The sequence below is a fragment of the Stenella coeruleoalba genome (assembly GCF_951394435.1).
Source record: "Stenella coeruleoalba genome assembly, chromosome: 16".
NCBI lineage: Eukaryota > Metazoa > Chordata > Mammalia > Artiodactyla > Delphinidae > Stenella > Stenella coeruleoalba.
This window is the reverse complement of record NC_137162.1, coordinates 27,353,626-27,372,035: the sequence shown is the minus strand read 5'-3', so window position 1 is coordinate 27,372,035 and position 18,410 is coordinate 27,353,626. Positions and strand designations below refer to the sequence as shown.

Below are 18,410 nucleotides of genomic sequence, written 5' to 3'. Positions count from 1 at the left end.
CAGCCGCTCCGCGGCATGTGGGATCTTCCCGGACTGGGGCACAAACCCGTGTCACCTGCATCGGCAGGCGGACTCTCAACCACTGCGCCACCAGGGAAGCTCTAGTTTTTAAACTGATTTCTTCCTTTCTTCCTCTTGCATTGGATTCTCCAGTCAGATTTTTAGCTTGATGTTTCCTGTTTCTGGAATACATAAAGCCATAGTTGTACATAGTTCACTTTTATATAACCCAATTAATAATTTGCTGCATCCTTTGCAGTCAGGAATTTGGTAATCTCATTTTTAGATTACCTCATTTACTATGTCCATTCAACAACTGTTAAGTACCTACTGCATGCTAAGCACTCTTTTTAGGTAAACAACATAAACAGCTCTCATGAATCTTACTTTCTGAAATCCAGGTGAAAATATTTTCGGTTATTAGGCAAAGGGGCCTGGAAGAGAATTCCCTTGGCCTGGCTCCCTTGTTCTAGAGCTCAGGGCAAAGAAAGGGGAAGCCATACAGTGCAGAGGCAGAGCTTAGGACCACTTCCAACTTGCCAGGCAGATACAGCTCTGGATATGCCACCTGAGAGGAGACATAAGTTGAGACCTCCTTAGAGGAGAAAGGCTTGCCTCGTAGAGTGTACACAAGTGGGATGACCACCAGGTCACTTTGGCCTTCTTGCCACCTCCTGAGGTATCTGAGGTTGGCACTGAGTTCTGTGAGAACATGAGGAGCTGTGTCCCTTAGCCCACTGGGCCCCTGCAGTTTAATTTCTCTCCTGTCTGGTACCATGGGGCTAGCAGTCTTCCTGCCTTCCCTCTACTGTCCCCCAACCCACTTTCCCACAAGGACTGCAGATTTATTTTTCATAGCCATGTCTCTCCTGGTCTTCCCAGCTTGGACTTCCTTACTCAATCCGTCAGCTCTTTTTGAGGATTTTTTTCTGCAGTCTTTTCTGCACTACTTGCTGACTTTTCCCTTCTGTTTCTTACTAGGAACCTTCTCATCTCATCAAATCAAACTCACTTTCCTCTTTCATGCCCCTTCCCTTCTGCCTACTCCCCCAACACTCATCTGTGCACAAACTTGCACACTTCTGCCTTTGCTTTGACAATTCCCCTTCAGGTTTACCCTGCTTCCCTCTTCTCAGGCTTTTCCAGTCCTGATTTCAAGGCAAGTTGCTTAACCCCTTAGAGCCTGTTTTCCAATCTATAAAATAGGGCTATTAATCCCTCAGGGTGGAATGAGGCTACGATGAAAGAAAGAAGTTGGACACTCTTTGTAAAAGTTTGTGTACATTTTATTTATCTTGGAATCTTAGTTCCCCAACCAGGGATGAAACCTATGCCCCCTGCAGTGGAAGTGCAGAGTCCTAACCACTGGACTGCCAGGGAATTCCCTGTGTATACTTTAATATAAACATCTCTCCCCAGCTATCTCCCCTTCCACATATACACACATCCTATTTACAGAGTGCTGGGGTGGTGGAAGTGTGACGTGGGCCCTGCTGTCTAGCGGTCTGCAGTCACACACAACCGCACAAACTACGAGACTGTATATGATGAAGTGCCAAACTGAGCTTTGGAGAATTCTGAGAAGAGGGATGACATGTCTTTCCCAGGGTCCCTTCAGTTAAATAACGGCAGCTACTTTAATCCTGTTCCCTCTCAGGCCAGTGCTCATCTGCCTATTCCCCCACTGCCTGCTCCTCCAGAGCTCAGATTCTTAGGCACATGTGATACTCAGTTACCTATGACCCTGTGGCCCTCATCATTTTGGTCTTATTCTTGGGCCCGTATCAATACTGTCACGGATGAGAGAGGGAGGATCAGGCCAGATCATGGCTAGAGCTCAGGTTTGATTCAAACCCTAGAGGGGGTGCCAGATGGCATGGGAGGACTTCCCTAGCTGAGTTTAAGAGAGTTGGGGAATTGATTCTGAGGAGGCTTCCTAGGTTGTTGCTGGGTACGATGATTAAGCCTAGGCAGAGCAGGATATTTGCCTAGGAGGAGCTCACTGTAAGATCTGGAGTAAGAATGATATTCAAGATGAGCTGGAAGGGAAGGCAGGTGTCTGAGTGACCCAGTCCCCGAGGAGGTGAACCCCAGTTACATCTAAGATTTGGTTGAGTGGACGGGTGCAAATGGTTGTGGCTTATTTAATCAGAAAAACAGCATTTTCTGTGTGCACTTCTGGTCAAGCTGTTACTTCATCCCTCCAAGCCTGACCCCCTTCACCTCCTCAGACCTCGGCTGGAGACCCTTGAGCTAGGAATCAAGACACTGTTCTGTGGTGAGAGCTGCCCCAACTCTTGGTCTCCACCTACTCTGGCCCTCTGCCCTAGGCAGAGAGCAGAAGGAGGTGGCAGAAGCACAAGAAGTGAGCTCCAGTTTAGAGGACTGGCCAGAGGGCCTTCGGAGAGTTAAGCCCCGAGAAGAGACGTGTGCACATCCCCAGGAGCAGTCAAGTCCAAGGGGTTCTAGGGCTGAGGGGTGGGAAGGTAGGATCAGCCCTTCGAGGGCGCACGGGGTGGTGAAGCCACTACCAGGGGGCGTTACCGGGGCCGCGGCCCTAGGGGGCGGGGCACGCCAGACACCCGAGGGCTGTTTGTGAGCCCTGACCTATAGTGTAGGGTGGGAAGCGCCCTTCCCCGCAATTCACCCTGTTGGCCCCGCCTCCCAGGCTCCCGCCCCACCCCCCGGCTCCGCCTCCACCCCGCCCCTCCTCCGGCCGCGGCCCCTTCCTCCAGCCGCTGGTGCTGTGGTGCTGTGGGGCCGCGGAGCCGCGCACCAATGTCTCTATGGCCGGGGATCTGAGCGCAAAGGTGAGAGAGGCGTGGAGTGCGGGCGGCGGCGGTGCCCGGACCGGGGGGGCGGGGGCCAGGCCTTCCCACGTCTGTTAAACCCGCCAAGCTAGGCCAGGCCTTCCTCACCGCCAAGTCCCCTGGTCCCGAGTAAAGGCTCTAGAGGGGCGCGGGCCAGGCCTCGGGCCGCGCTGGGCGCAGACCCGCCACCGCAGAGTCGGGAACTGGCGTGGGGCGGGGGCCCGCGTGGCGAACAGTGTTCCCTGGGATCTGGGTCACGTCTCCCAGCATCTGGCTGCATCGAAGGAGAGCTTGTCCTCGAGCTGCAGCAGTAGAGACTGAGGTTAGACCTGAGGAGAGGAGAGAACCGCGGACTGTCCGGGATGGAGGAGGGAGGGGGTAGCGGGGGAGGGGCTCTCAGGCCTGGAGGGACCGCCATCCTACTGGGCAGAGGGAGATACCACCTACACTAGGCAGGTGGACATCTGGGATGAAGGTCGAGAGCCTGCCCATCCTACACTGATCCTGTTTGCAGGGTGGCTCCCCTCCTCAGTTCCCTCCGCCCTAAGATCTAATAGAGGGAAGGTGGTCAGAGTTCAGGGGGCTGGCCTTGGGAGAGGAACCCAAGCTGTGGAACCGGGGGTGGAGTGTGGGATGTGGACTGGAGACCTTGAAGCCTCGTTGCCACTGGGGGAGGGGGTTGGCAGCTCCGCCCCCCCCTTTAGCCCCATCCTCCCTCCCAACAAGTTAAATGGGGGCTGAGAGCTCCTGCCCAACTCCCATATCTAGAACTGCAGTATACATGGGAGTAGAGGAGGACTAAGTTACACATTCCATTGCATCTTTACTTTGCTAAAACTAGGGGCCTCCTCCTGCCTGGGTTAGGTAGCCCCTCCCTCCCTTACAGAGCAGCCTTGACCCATGCACCCATCCTATTTGAGCATGCGAGGTCAGAAACTTCCCCCATCACTACACACACACACACACACACACACACTCACAAACACATACTTGGATTCTGGCCTTAGAATTGGGACTTTCGGGAAAGGAGGCAGGGTTCTGCTCTGCATCTCACCCCCAGTGGACACTGGCAGCCTCCAAGCCTGCAGTGAAAACTGGACCCCTGTATGTACATATGCTTGTCTCTGCGTAGATGTAACTGTGTGTTTGAGGACTGTGTGCGTACGCATGTAGTTGATCCTTTTGCAAACATGACGGTGCCTGACCCACTATATCTATGGGTTTGTGTGCATGTCCCCACATGTACATGTGTATGTGCAGGACCCTCCTGTGAACAGGTGTACAATCCTTCATAGGGACATGTGTGGGTTTATAACCCTCCTTGTTAACCCCATAGGCTGGGTGACTTGCTGAACAAATGGGCATGTAAATACAACTTTACATGTAAGTATGTATAAACATGTGGCAGGCCCTTTAGGTGAACATATGTGTGCACAAACCTCCCTGTGAATGTGTGTGTGCATGACTCTCCTGCAAGTACACGTGCTCACAGCCCTCTGATGAATATGTATGTATGTGTGTACCTATGTGCATGCACATCACCCTCCTCTGGACATATGTGACTCGTTTAAACCTGTGTAAGTGTGCCATGCACCACACTCTGACCCGGGGTGTGTTCCTCTTGCCCAATTCTAGAAGCTGATCCCTCCTAGCCATAGGGCTCCCCCACACCCCCGCTTCTGCACTAAGCAGACAGGAGGCCCAAAGGTAAACAGGTGTGCCTCCACAGTGAGAGGTGGGGCATGCGCTGTTTGCCTGGGGCCTCTTGCTGCCCCAGCCCCCACACCAGGGGCCCATGCCCCTTCTGTGAGCCCGGCACTCTCCTCAGTCTACTCATACTCCATTCTCTCTGGGCTCTGCCCACCACAGTGGTGACCTTTACCTCTTGAAAAAACCCTCCAAGTTCCTGTTCTCCCTCTGGCCAGTTCCCAGTCCCTCCTCTCTCTTCGAGGCCACATAGTTAATATTTGACCTGGAAGGAAAGGGAGAGGCCAGTTGCCCCCCTGGCCTTGTCTGATGAGATTGGGTGGGTCAGGTTTTTCTCCACACCTAGCCCAGCCAAGCCTCAGGAACTTCAGAGATCAGGCCTATTACAGGGATCACATCAGACCTGCCACCTATCCCAACCCCACCCCCAGCTGGTTGGCGTGAGGGAGGGTCCTGGTGTGGGAATAGTCTCCAAGATGTGCCAGGAGAGGTAGCCAAGAGCTCAGGGATCCTATCGTTCACCTTTTACATGTTGCTTATGTCTCAATTAAGTGACCTTGCACACTAGAGACTCCTGTACAGGTATTACAACTGTACAGTGGCGGGGGGTGGAGAGCAGAGGGAGGCAGATACACCCCGAGGTGCCTGTGAGTGCCTGTTTGCAGGTAGGGGCACGTGTGGATGCTTAGCCAGAGGGTATAGTACAGACTCGCATGGGCAGGGCAGAGATGTGCACCCCCTTGTAGAGGAATGCCGAGGAGGAGAAGTATCTAATTAAAGACAAATTCCAAAGGGAGCTTTCAGGTCAGGGAAAAGAAAAAACAAAGGGAAAACAGAACAAAATAAACAAAGGCCCATTAAGCATCTCTGCCCAGGCCTTCCTGCATAAGGCACCCCCGCAGGCGGCAGGGGCAGCTGCTGCCTGAGTTGGGTCTCCCTGTTGGGAAAAGGCACTCTCCCTAGGAACCCGAGCTCCACCAAGATGGAGGCCTAGCCAAGCTTCTGACTCGGTCAGAGGAGGGCTATTACCTTGGGTTTGGGTTGAAGGGAGTCTAGGGTCTTGAAAGTGGACAAGTTCCACCCAACGTCCTGCATCAGAACACCGAGGGGGACAGAATGGCTGAATCCATCCTCTTGTGGGAGTTTCGTAGATGCTGGGCCTCCTCCCTTTGGTACCACCTGAAGTCTGAGGGTAATGCTATCTACTTTCCGCAGATGAAAGGGCTTTTTTTCCTGTTTTTTTTCTTCAGAAAACAGACCTCAGAGAACCAGGACCAGTCCTGCTGTTGGGGCAGGGTGACCCCATCAGTGACCTACAACCCCTCTGTGACCCCACAACTCCCTCTCACCATGGCATTTGTATTTGATGCCAACAGGCAGCATGTAATCCATTTCTCCTCTTGACCTCTTACCTGGGATTCCATGGCCACACAACTCTGTGATTCCATGTCTCCCCAATTCCAGGACCCCCCCTGGCCCCATGACTCCTGACCTTCTAAGTCACCTCCCTGGACCTTAACCCCTGTGACTCTTCTTCCCATCATCCCCTTAACTCTGGCCCTGGCTCCCCTTGGGGGTCTTGTTGGTCTGGGCCTCCCCAGGAAGATGTGGGGGAGGCTCTGGCCCCTCCTCCTGAGCTTCCTCACAGCAACTGCAGTCCCTGGACCTTCGCTGCGGAGACCATCCAGAGAACTAGATGCCACCCCGCGGATGACCATCCCCTACGAAGGTTAGACATCCCCAACCTCGAAAGGCAGCAGGAGCCAGGGCTGGGCGTGGGGAGGCAGCCCCAGAGCTGGGCTTATAGCTTCCCCTCTCCCCAGAGCTCTCCGGGACCCAGCACTTCAAGGGCCGAGCCCAGAACTACTCAACGCTGCTGTTGGAGGAGGCCTCAGCAAGGCTGCTGGTGGGAGCCCGAGGCGCCCTGTTCTCTCTCAATGCCCACAACATAGGAGACGGGACTCACAAAGAGGTCAGCCCCTGGAATTTGAACCACCAGAGGGTCTCCAGCTTCATCCAGCTCCTTGGGACCTCAACTTCCTGGAAACCCTGTCAGCCTTCCATAGCCTCCTGGTCAGACAGCACTGCCCTTCCTGGCCCAGGTCTCCCTTACCTCCAATACTCTTCCTGAAACTTACCCCCACGCTGGGGTCCTATCACCTTGTCCCACAGGTAGTGGGGAAAGGCAAAGGCATTGGGTTCAATGCATCAGCCAATTCCCTTTACTGCCCCCTCCAGATTCACTGGGAGGCCTCCCCAGAGATGCAAAGCAAATGTCATCAAAAAGGGAAAAACAACCAGGTATGTGGTTTGCCCTCTCCCCAGCTCCTTTCCTCTTTCTTTTCAGTGGGGGATGTCAGGGTTGGTGGGGACACAGATGGAGAGGTACGGATCAGCCAGTCTGTTGCAGCAACCACAATAAGCACTGTAAGTGCCACTGGAGTGGCAGGCCCTGGGAGCAGTATTTTTAATCCAAACATCTGGTGACCTACTAGCTTGGTCTGAGACAGCATCTTAATCTCCTCTGGGCTCCCCAATAATAATCATGATAACAATAAGTAATCTCTAGTAAGTGCTGACTTAGCTATTATCTCATTTAATTCTAAAATAACCCTATAAAATAGTATTATCCTCCATTTTACAGATGAGAAAAATGAGGCTTTGGTCAAGGAATAGCTCAAGTACCCAGTTTTCCGTGGAAGGTGTATTAGTGAAGTGTCAGCCCTTTCTGGCTAAAGAACAGGGTGTCTGCAGGGGTCCTGTGTCTGGCTATGTAACAGATCCATCTGGAGAGCTTTTTACACAGTGGGGTTTTTTTTTTGTTTGGTTTGGTTTTTTTTTTTTTTGGTTTTTTTTCTTGGCCATGACCAGGGATCAAACCCACGCCCTCTGTAGTAGAAGCACAGTCTTAACCACTGGACCACCAGGGAGATCCCTGGAGAGCTTTTTAAAAATACACATTCCCAAGGCCCACTGACCTGGGGATTCTGATTCAGTGGGTCTGTGGTGGTGCTGAGGCAGCTGCATTTAAAGAGGTGTCTCCAGGAGATTCCATCAAAGGCTGCCTCTTAGTATAACATGGGTAGAAAATGGGGCTGGTGAGGCAGATGGAGCCCAGTTTATGGAGGGCTGTAAACACCCAGCTCGGGGTTTGGATTTTATTCTAGGACAATGGGCACCCTCACCATATGACACTTTAGAGAGTCTCAAACTTTAATGTGCAGTGAATCACCTGGGTGTATTACAAATGCAGATGCTAACACAGTAGGTCTGGGGAAGGGCCTGAGATTCTGCAATTCTAACAAGCTCCCAGATGAAGCTGACACTGCTGGTCCCGAACCACACTTTGCCTTTAGAACATTTCCCAAAGCATGTTCTGAGGAGCATTAATTTTCAAAAGAGATGTTTAATAGTTAGATGAGTTTGGGAAATGCTGTGTGCTCAATCCCACAATGCACAGCAATACCCTTAAGGCTTTGAGGAGTCCTCAGTAAAGGTAGGTTTTACCTGTGGTTTCCTACTTATTTGACCACAGAATTCCCCCTCCCAGCTCCATTTTTTTAATGTAAACATCTTGGGGAAACACTATTATAAGAATATTTATTTGGTCCCAGGCACTAGGTGGCTTAAAATAGAGTGAGTCTGGAGGCACGAAAGGCAGTGAGGAGGCTGGGGGCATCATATGGGTCAGAGGAGGGAGGCCTGAGCAGGCTTGTGGAGAGGAGGGATGGATGCCAAAGTACTGCACCTGGTGAGGGAGCGGGATGAGACAAAGAGGCCTGCATGGACTCAAACCCTGGGTAATAAGCAGGAGGAGAAATCATTAACAAGGCAAAGAAGTCAAGAGGGTGGCAGCTTAGGGCATTTGATGGGCAGAGGAGGCCAGGGTAGCTGCAGTAGGGTGAATTAGGCCACAGGAAGGGGTAGGGCCCTATCATGTAGGGCCGGGAGCATATGGGACCCTATGTTCAGGACTCTGGTGAGTCACTGAAGGGTTTTTAAATACAGCAGTGACATGATCTGGTTTACATTTTTTAAATATGCCTTGGAAAGTGGGTTGCAAGACGGTACTGACTGGGAGAATCTCTCTGGAAGGAAAATCCAGACAATGGTAACAGCAGTCTCCTTTGAAGGCAACGAGGATAAAAAGGAGACTGTTTACAACATATCCCTTTCTACCTTTTGAATTTTACACTGTGTGCATGTATTCCTCATTCACTGAATAAATAAATGGTTTCTGTAAAGAGTGGCAGAGAGTTGGGAGAGCTGCCAGGTGGTCGCATAGCTGCCCAGGGAAGAGGTGATGGTGGTAATTTGGACTAGGGTGGTGGTAGTGGAGGGGGAGTAGACCAAGTCATGAAACATGTAGGACAAAGACTTAATCACAGAGAGAGACTGAGTGTGAGGGTGAGGGAATGGGAAGCAGCAAAGATGACGCCTGGTTTCTGGACTGAGTGATGGGATGGACTGATGAAGTGGGAAAGACTGGATGAACAGTTTTAAGAGGGAGGATGCAGGTGAGGGAGGGGAGGGGATGAGCTTGGTTTCTGACAGCATGAGTGTGATGTGTCTGTGGGATATCAGGTGGAGCAATGGCTAGAACCTGGGGGTAGATTTGGTAGTGCCACCCCGAAGCAGGTGTGGGAGCTCCATGACTGGGGGACAGTGCTGAGGAGATGTAAGAGAGAAGCATCTTAGGGTGGTGAGAGCCCTTGGAGCCCCCGAACTGGGGGGTGCAGGGGACTATAGAAGATGCAGGAGAAGCCAGCCAAGTGTGTCAGGCAATCTAAGAGATAGCCAAGGGAAAAGGGGTCATGCCCCTGGGAGACCAAAGGACAGTGAGTTCCAGGGAATAGTCTGTGTTCTGGGCAGTGAGAAAGCCCACCAGGCTCTTGGAAAGAACTATTTGTCCTGTGGGTGGGGGCAAGAGCCAGACCACAAAGCTGGCCTAATGGAAGCAGTCTCTAAGGAAGCCCAGGGCTCACAGCCCTCCCCCACCTATCCCACAGACCGAGTGCTTCAACCACGTGCGTTTCCTGCAGCGCCTCAATGCCACTCACCTCTATGCGTGCGGGACTCACGCCTTCCAGCCTCTCTGTGCAGCCATTGTGAGTATTCCTGTCCCTGCCCTGATTGCTGGTCCCCGACCCTGGACTGGTCTGATCTTCGGCAACAACCCTGGCCTATCCTCAGGATCAATGACCTCTGGCCCTTCCTTCATTCCCCCAGGATGCTGAGGCCTTCACCTTGCCAACCAGCTTTGAGGAGGGGAAGGAGAAGTGTCCTTATGACCCAGCCCGTGGCTTCACAGGCCTCATCATTGGTAAGCATGCCCTCCTCCCCACATCGGCCCCTCATCCACAAGCATGCTGTTTGCGGACACGGATCTCATTGCTAGGACTTGCCACCCATGTGTTATGTGTCTTGTTTTGTGTGACATGTCTTATGGCTGGCATGTCCCTGCCTCAGATGGAGGCCTCTACACAGCTACTCGGTATGAATTCAGGAGCATCCCTGACATCCGCCGGAGCCGCCACCCGCACTCCCTGAGGACTGAGGAGGCACCAATGCACTGGCTCAATGGTTAGGAGGACGAGGCACAGGATGATGGGGGGCAGGGGACTATTTCTTCATCTTTACTCCCTTGGGCAGTTGACCATCCCATCCCCATATCCCCAGGTGATCGTGTCTATTCCTGTGTGTTGTTGAGTGAGGGCGGTTGGGGGAGATCCCAGCCTAACTCAGAAGCCACCTGAACTGCCTGACCCACAGATGCTGAGTTTGTGTTCTCTGTCCTGGTGCGGGAGAGCAAGGCCAGTGCAGCGGGTGACGACGACAAGGTTTACTACTTCTTCACAGAGCGTGCTGCTGAGGAGGGCTCTGGAAGCTTTGCTCAGAGCCGCAGCAGCCACCGTGTGGCCCGTGTGGCCCGTGTGTGCAAGGTGAGGAGGACTGAGGGAAGGGCCAGGGTGTAGAGGCTGAACCTCTGATCCTGGCCCCTGACCCCATGCCCCTACCTCCCCAGGGAGACCTGGGAGGGAAGAAGATCCTGCAGAAGAAGTGGACCTCCTTCTTAAAGGCGCGTCTCATCTGCCACATTCCACAGTATGAGACACTACGTGGTGTCTGCAGTCTGGAAGCTGACACCTCGGCCCGCACGCACTTCTATGCGGCCTTCACGCTGACCACACAGTGGTCAGTGCAGGGACAGTGGGGAGGCAAGGAACGGGGACGGCATAGGGGCTGGAGCAGAGTTCAGTGAAGATGAGATAGGATCCACTGGGGGGAGGCTGGCTGCAGACAGAGAACTTCAGGCACGTCCAGTGGCCTGCTCACCCTCAGAAGAGGCCCTGTGGGCCTGGAGCAGGGATTGGTCAGGGTAACAGTGGGCTCCAGGCCATGCAAGTGGGCAGGCTCCATTCAGTGTGACTCAGCCACCTCCCCTATGTCCCATCTCTAGGAAGACCCTGGAGGCCTCAGCCATCTGCCGCTATGACCTGGCCGAGGTGCAGGCTGTCTTCGCAGGCCCCTACATGGAATACCAGGATGGTGTCCGACGCTGGGGCCGCTACGAGGGAGGGGTGCCGGAGCCCCGGCCTGGCTCGGTGAGTGCCCAGGCCTGGGGTCAGTGCTGAGCAGACGGGACCCCTGAGAGGGGCAGGAGGTCTAGCCTTGTGGGGAGGACGGGCAGGTGGCAGAGTCCTGAGGTTCACCACCCCGTCCCCCACCACAGTGCATTACAGATTCATTGCGCAGCCGAGGCTACAACTCATCCCAGGACTTGCCATCTCTGGTCCTGGACTTTGTGAAGTTACACCCACTGATGGCTCGGCCCGTGGTACCCACACGCGGACGGCCCCTGCTGCTCAAGCGCAGTGTGCGCTACACACACCTCACGGGGACACCTGTCACCACGCCAGCTGGACCCACCTATGACTTGCTCTTTCTGGGCACAGGTGCTTCTGACCCCTGGCCTGAGCCCTTTGGTGACTGCTGGCCTGAGTCCTTGATCCCTGTTGACCTCTAGCCCCCTGGATGACCCCTGATCACAAAACCCTGATGACCACTGATGTTGATTCTTCAATAAACACTACTGGTCCCCAATGACCACTAGCTCTTGGTGATTGCTGACTCCTGTCACCAACCACAGTGACATTTGACCCTAGTCACTAATGCTTCTAAATCCAATACTTCTTGTCATGACTAGCTTGGAGTTCCCAATGTCCAGAGGGCCCACTGCTACTGGCCGAATCCTTGTCCCTGACCTCATGACTCCAAGCTGCTCCCATTAGGCTATTGCAGGGGGCTGAGAGTAGATTCCACTGTTGGAGTCTGACCTTCTGCCATTCCCATACCAGCTGATGGCTGGATCCACAAGGCAGTGGTCCTGGGCTCTGGGATGCACATTATTGAAGAGACACAGGTGTTCAAGGAACCCCAGTCTGTGGAGAACCTGGTCATCTCTCCGACACAGGTAGCCCCTGACTTGTGACCCTCAATATTCTGGCCTTGCCAGAATAAGTGGAGGGAGTGGGGAGGCTGGGCAGTGGCTGTGTGTGTGTGTCTGTAAGTGGGAGTGGGGTGTTGCCAACCAGCTGTCCTCTCTGGCTCCTAGCATAGCCTCTACGTGGGGGCCCCTAGTGGAGTCATCCAGCTATCACTGTCCAGCTGCTCCCGCTACCGCTCCTGCTACGACTGCATCCTGGCCCGGGACCCCTACTGTGGCTGGGACCCCGGCACCCATACCTGCGTGGTGACCACAACCGGAGCCAACAGGTCCCAGGGTAGCAGGTGGGAGGCCATAGAGGTGTGTGAGGGTCCCCTTTGCCCAGGGGATCGGGCCTGAGGGGTGGAGGAGGGCCTGCCAGCTGCAGGGAGTTGGGACCAGTTGTTGGTAACAGCTTTACTGACCCTTCCACTGGGGAAACTGAAGCCCAGTTCTCCTTGTTCATAAATCCCAATCTTCTATCTCCAGGACAGCACTGATACAAGACATAGAGAGAGGAAACCGAGGCTGTGAGGGCAACAGGGACACAGGTAAGTGACGTCACAGATGTGTGTGCATCTGGCTACATAGCCTGTCCTCTTTACCATTTGATGCCACTTGTATGTGCATGTATGATTCTGAATGGCTGTGTCTGTGCTTTCAGCGAGAATGACCCAGCACAGAGTAAGTACTCGACAAATATTTGTTGCAAAAAAAAATTGTAAATAAGGAAACAGGTTCAAGATGTGAAGTTTTTTGTCACTTCTGGAGCTTACAGCCCAGTATATGCACAGGCAATCAAATGATCACACAACCAATTAATTACAATTATTTTCTTTGGTTTTTGTTACAAAAGGAATAATTACAACTATGACAAGGGCTTGCCCCAAGGAAGATCAGATGACCAAGCTGATAACTGAAGCAAGAGCAATAATCATAATAATAATCATAGCTAATATGTACTGAGTACTTACCATGCGCCAAGCACTGATCAAACACTTACATGAACAATTTCATTTATTCTCAGAGCATTCCTATGAGAAAGGTGCCATTATTACCATCTCCGTGAGGGGCAATCTCTGGGGCACAGAGAGAATAAGTAAACTACCCAAAGTTAAATCAGCTATTAAGCAGTAGGGTCTGAATTTGAACCTGACCCTAAGCAGGCTGCCTGGAGTTTGTGCTTTTGATCACTGTTATGCTCTCTCCCCCAAGTTAACCGGGCAAATAGAGGGCATGGGGAGGGGGATGACACCCAAGTAGAGGGAAGAGCAGGCAGAGCAAGCTTGGTGTTTGAACAACAAGAGAAGAGGCTGGGGAAATGGGCGGGACTGTGTTGAGGCAGCGGAGTGGCATGATCAGCATAGTGTTTTTTAAAGGTCACCCCACTGCTGCATGCAGAATGGATTAGATGGGGGCCAGCAGTTGGGGAAGGAGAGACGTGAACAGGTCTAAGATAGATTCTGGAAGCAGAATCTTAGTGAGGGTTAGATAGAAAGATGAGGGGGAGAGACAGCCAAGGGAAACTCAGGTTTCTGGGAAATGGCTGGTAGCACCATACATGGTGATGACAATTCAAGAAAAATACCTGGTGTAGGCTGGGAGGGAGATTTTGGCCTTAGTTCCTGTGACATGTCCAAGAGATGCCCAGCATGTGGAAGATATTCAAATCTGATGCTCAGAAGAAGAGAACTCTTTGTTGGAGGTAGAGATGAGGAATCATTGGCAGATGTCAGGAATTGAAACCACTGAGAAGGGCCAACGTGAACCTTATGTGGGAGCATGAGCACAGAGAGCTTAGTCAGTTGTCACCGTAATTCCAGATTCTGTGCTTGGTGCTGGGGACCTAACAGTGGACCACCTGGCTTGCCATCTCCAATGCCTTCCCAGGACAGGCAGGCAATGACCACTTCTCCTGTCCCCCGCTCCCTCCAGGGCCACCACCACCACTGAAGACCCGTTCTGTGCTCCGGGGTGATGATGTCCTACTGCCCTGTGACCAGCCATCCAACCTGGCCCGGGCCTTGTGGATGGTCAATGGGAGCATGGGCCTGAGTGATGGGCAGGATGGCTACCGCGTGGGTGTGGATGGGCTGCTGGTAACAGACACACAGCCTGAGCACAGTGGCAACTACGGCTGCTATGCTGAAGAGAATGGCCTCCGCACCCTGCTGGCCTCCTACAGCCTCACAGTGCGGCCAGCCACTCCTGCCCCTGCTCCACAGGCCCCTGCAATGCCTGGGGCACAACTGGCGCCTGATATGCGGCTGCTCTATGTGTTAGCCATTGCTACACTTGGTGGCCTCTGCCTTATCCTGGCTTCCTCCCTCTTCTACGTTGCCTGTCTTCGGAGAGGTGGACGAGGACACCGACAGAAATACTCACTGGGTCGGGCCGGCCGGGCAGGGGGCTCTGCTGTGCAGCTGCAGACAGTGTCAGGCCAGTGTTCCGGAGAGGAAGATGGTGATGATGGGGAGGGGGCTGGGGGCCTGGAGGGTGGCTGCCTCCAGATCATCCCCGGGGAGGGGGCCCCAGCCCCGCCACCCCCGCCACCCCCACCACCACCGGCTGAGCTGACCAACGGGCTGGTGGCACTGCCCAGCCGGCTGCGCAGGATGAATGGCAATAGCTACGTGCTCCTGAGGCAGAGCAACAATGGAGTGCCGGCAGGGCCCTGCTCCTTCACAGAGGAGCTCAGCCGCATCCTGGAGAAGAGGAAGCACACACAGCTTGTGGAGCACCTGGATGAGAGCTCTGTCTGAGCCCAGCCTCCCAGGACAAATGCTCTTCCAAACCAGCCTGTTTGCCCCAGGCTGGGCTGCTGCCTCCCCAGCACAGACACCCTACCTTCATCCCTACAACTCCAGGCCCTTCTCCCAACTTTTTGATGTCCCTGTAGGGCTGGCCAGAGTCAGGCCCAGCCAAAGCCCCCTTCTCAGTCTCCATGGACCCATCTGTGAGCAGCCCAGGCCAACCGGTGCTCCTCAGAGGTAGGTGCTCCCTCAGGCTCTGCAGACCCAGAGCCAGCTCCTGTTCCCTTTTAACCTAAGCACTTGGGAGGAGAGGATGCCATCCTCCTGCCCCATTCATCTGCTCAAACCCTTCTTTCTCCCAGGCAGGGCTCTGCAGGTCCAGATGGCCTCAATGTCACCACCCTCTGCATGGCCCTATGTGCTGGATGGTCCTGAAAACAGACAAGACCTCTGCCAGCCACCAGAACCACCTGAGCCCTGTGTACATTCACGTGTGCACATGGAAGAATGTCTATCAGCTGGGCTGCAGGGCCCCCACGCCCACCTCCTGGTGCATTCTTGTTTCATCCCTTCTGGACTTTGGGTACCCTCCCAATTTGCCACATCCCATCCTACCTAGTCCTCTCCTGTAGTCCCAGCCCCATGTGATGACCTCTTTGGCAAGAGCTTGGGAACAGGCCAGCCTGGGGAGGTAAGACTACTGCATCATTCACTCTTCTTCCTTAATGTGCAGCCCTTGTAAGTCAGCCTCCTTACCCCCTTAGTCACTCTCAAGAGTGACAGAGACAGTTCCAGGCATGGTGTTCCTCATGAACATGTGCTTACATTTCCACTCACGTGCACCTTCTGAGCCTCCCCTTGCTGCGCTGGACCTGTGTCTGTTGGGTTTGATCCATGAACATTTCAGAGGGAGAGCTCTCTCCCATTTAGCTGTCCTCACAGTCACTTCCTTAGGATGGGTGACCAACACTGCACTCAATGAGCCAGCCTCCCTTTTGTGGACCAAACATTTGCTACCCCTAGACCAGAGCAGGGGGAGAAGAGATCTGATGTCTCACCTGGCACATGAAGCCCGTTCTTGGAACTATGCAAAGGATAAGAGGCTGGGAGTTTGGATGCTTGGCTCCCACCCCTGTCCTACCTCACCGGGGCACTTTCAGGGTCCAGGGGCCTCTGAAGTCTCCAGGCCCATATGGGACAATCAAAACCTGACTGAGCGCCCCCATTCCCCTTGGGTGAGGGTGACTGTTATTTTTGTAGCTGAGAACGTGGAGTCCCACGGGATTTTTACTGCCCTTCACCCAGCCTCTCCCCCCTCTACCCCACAATGAATGTATTTATTGTAAACCGGCTACCATTCTTTAGGAATGCCCCCGCTCACGACCCAGGGAGGCGGGAGAGGCATGTGACAGGGTGGGGAGGCTGGGTTCAGTTCCTCCCCCCACTGTTGGTTAATAAATACCCTCCTTCCCCACAGCTATGAGTGGTCTGCTTGGTCTAGACTGGTCTTCTCCTGACCACCAGGGGACAGGCTTCTGAGCCTATGGTAAAGGTGCTGCAGGGTTGGCTTTGCTTCCCATAAAGCCATTTGCAGAGGAAATTGGGCTCCTCAGCTTCCATCCTGACTGTCCTGGGCAGGTACAGTCCTTTTTTAAAGGCTCTCACTATTTATTGATCATGGTGATAAGGGGATGACAAACAAAATTACGACAGTTCAAGAATTCATACAACAGTTTCTAGGTTTTTACCTCCTGGCTCTTTTTCTCACCATCTCCCCCCATCCCTCACCTCATTTTTAGCTAAGCCTAGAAGATGCTGCCTATTTATCAGCTGGCCTGAGAATCACTCTCTCCAAGGGTCAAGCCTAGATTAATCACATGGCCTTTGATATTACACCATCCTGAAGAGTTATTATTCATTTTGCTTCTGGTTTTAAGATAAAAAAATGGCATTATAGTTTAAATATGTGCATATTTTGAAGTAGACTTCAAGTGTGACCTTGACAACTTTATTAACTTCAGTTTTCTAATCTGCACACAAACATTCACAGATATAAAGGACCTAGCCCAATGCCATGCTCACAGCAGGGTACAAGGTACTAGCTCTCTCTTGGTCAATGGCTGCAAACACAGGACATAAGGGATTCTTCAGAAGCCAGCCTTAAATCCTCTCACTGTGATTTGAGATCTGGATTTAAGAAATGAAGATCCAGTAAAATCTGAAGACTCTCGGGTTTCCGAGATGTCAGCTGGATCAGAATTAGGAGACTCACAGTCTCTGCCCCTCACAGGGTACATCAAAAAGAAACAGGCAGCTCTTCTTTATCCCAAGCAAAAGATTTGGCATCAGCTTCCCCTTTGGTGGGCTCCATCTGTCTCCCGTGAACCAAACCAGAAGGAAGAACCACCTCTACTGGGGCTCTACTGGGGTCAGAGTCCAAACCCTGGGGCTGGAGTAGGTGGAGCAACTCTTCATTGTGTTAGCCGCTAGGCTGGGGCAGGATCCTGGACCTCTCTCGAGGGCGCAGCCCGCCCAGCGTTGTCGGTTTGTTGGTGAAGGGATGCCACTGGCCCTGGATGCTAGGGCTGTCCGTGTGGAAGGGCTTGCGGATGCGGATCACGTCCAAGCCCGACTGGTCCGCCAGCTTCTGCACCAGCGTGGCGATCTCCTCGACCGACTTGCAGTGGATGCTCTCCTCGCGCACAGACCCGTTAACTGGCCGAACGGAGGTGGGGATAAAAGGAAGCGGGTCAGGGGTCACACGAGTGGCAGGAAGCGCGCCGAGCCCCACGACGCCTCCCTCCAGCCCTCGTCCGGCCCCACTTACGGTATTCGGCCACTACTCTGGGCACGCAGCACGGCCGCGGGTTCACGTATATTACGACCCCGGGATTCCTGCGGGCGAAGTCGGTCACCTCTCGTTCCACGAACTCCCTGAGGGACCGGAGAAGGGTGAGCAAGGTGACTCCTGACCCGGGGCAACCTCGGCATGGAGTCGCACGTCCGCGCCCTTCCCCGGCTCACCTGGCGCCGCGGGACGAGGGCGCGTCACGGCTGAGGCTAAAACTGAGACGCTGCAGCTGCTGCACGTAGCGACCCAGCCCGTTGTGCAGGACACTGGTCAGGAAGCGGCTCGCGCTCCCGCGCGCCGTCATGGCCGCAGCTCCGAAGCCGTCGAGCCCGGCCTCTCAGTGTGGGGGCGGGACTAACCCGAGGCTTCCGCTTCCTGGAACACTGGCGCCGCGGCAGTTTTGTTTCCGAGGTCGTGGCTAGTGGCGCGAGTGACCCATGTTGCAGGCAACAGGGGCAAGAGGAAAGTGGTGACTCGGGGCCGGGGTCAGGAGCGGCGGAGCTCCTAGCAGTGGAGCCGAGAAAACCACGCGGCGGAGGCGCGGCGGGCGTCCCTCTGAGCGCGGAGCTCGGCGGGAGCGAAGGAGTGGCGCTCAGGTTGCCTGGTGTCCCCTTGAGGGAAGGAGCGGCGGAGCGGTCCTCTAGCAGGGGGCTCAGAGGAGAGGGACTACGGAAGGGACGCAGGCGGCCGCAGAGATGGGGACGACGAGGAGGGGCAGTGGAGGGGCGGTAGTGGCGAGGAGATGATCGAGAAAAACCGCATCGGCGAGGGGCGGCGCGGAGGGGAGGCGGCGGGGGCAGCAG

At 54.1% G+C, this 18,410-nt stretch overlaps 2 protein-coding genes across 3 annotated transcripts; one reads left to right on the top strand and one right to left on the bottom strand.

The window, feature by feature from the left end:
- The first annotated feature begins 2,697 nt into the window (after positions 1-2,697).
- On the top strand, positions 2,698-14,946 carry SEMA4G (semaphorin 4G). Of its 2 annotated transcripts, none has more exons than XM_079899758.1 (15): positions 2,698-2,810; positions 5,768-6,246; positions 6,341-6,489; positions 6,756-6,818; positions 9,527-9,625; positions 9,747-9,840; positions 9,987-10,100; positions 10,290-10,459; positions 10,543-10,712; positions 10,978-11,122; positions 11,251-11,473; positions 11,876-11,991; positions 12,133-12,293; positions 12,493-12,554; positions 13,939-14,946. In XM_079899758.1, the coding sequence occupies exons 2-15, from the start codon at positions 6,123-6,125 to the stop codon at positions 14,763-14,765; spliced, it is 2,517 nt and encodes an 838-aa protein (XP_079755884.1). In that variant the 5' UTR covers positions 2,698-2,810; positions 5,768-6,122; the 3' UTR covers positions 14,766-14,946. The 2 variants fall into 2 exon arrangements, with proteins under 2 accessions (XP_079755884.1, XP_079755883.1); XM_079899757.1 differs by having other exon boundaries at positions 12,133-12,308.
- A 556-nt stretch (positions 14,947-15,502) lies between these two features.
- Positions 15,503-18,347, bottom strand: MRPL43 (mitochondrial ribosomal protein L43). The gene is made up of 3 exons (XM_079899759.1): positions 17,781-18,347; positions 17,584-17,690; positions 15,503-17,471 (listed from the first exon to the last, which is right to left on the bottom strand). The coding sequence occupies exons 1-3, from the start codon at positions 17,909-17,911 to the stop codon at positions 17,236-17,238; spliced, it is 474 nt and encodes a 157-aa protein (XP_079755885.1). The 5' UTR covers positions 17,912-18,347; the 3' UTR covers positions 15,503-17,235.
- Positions 18,348-18,410: the final 63 nt, after the last annotated feature.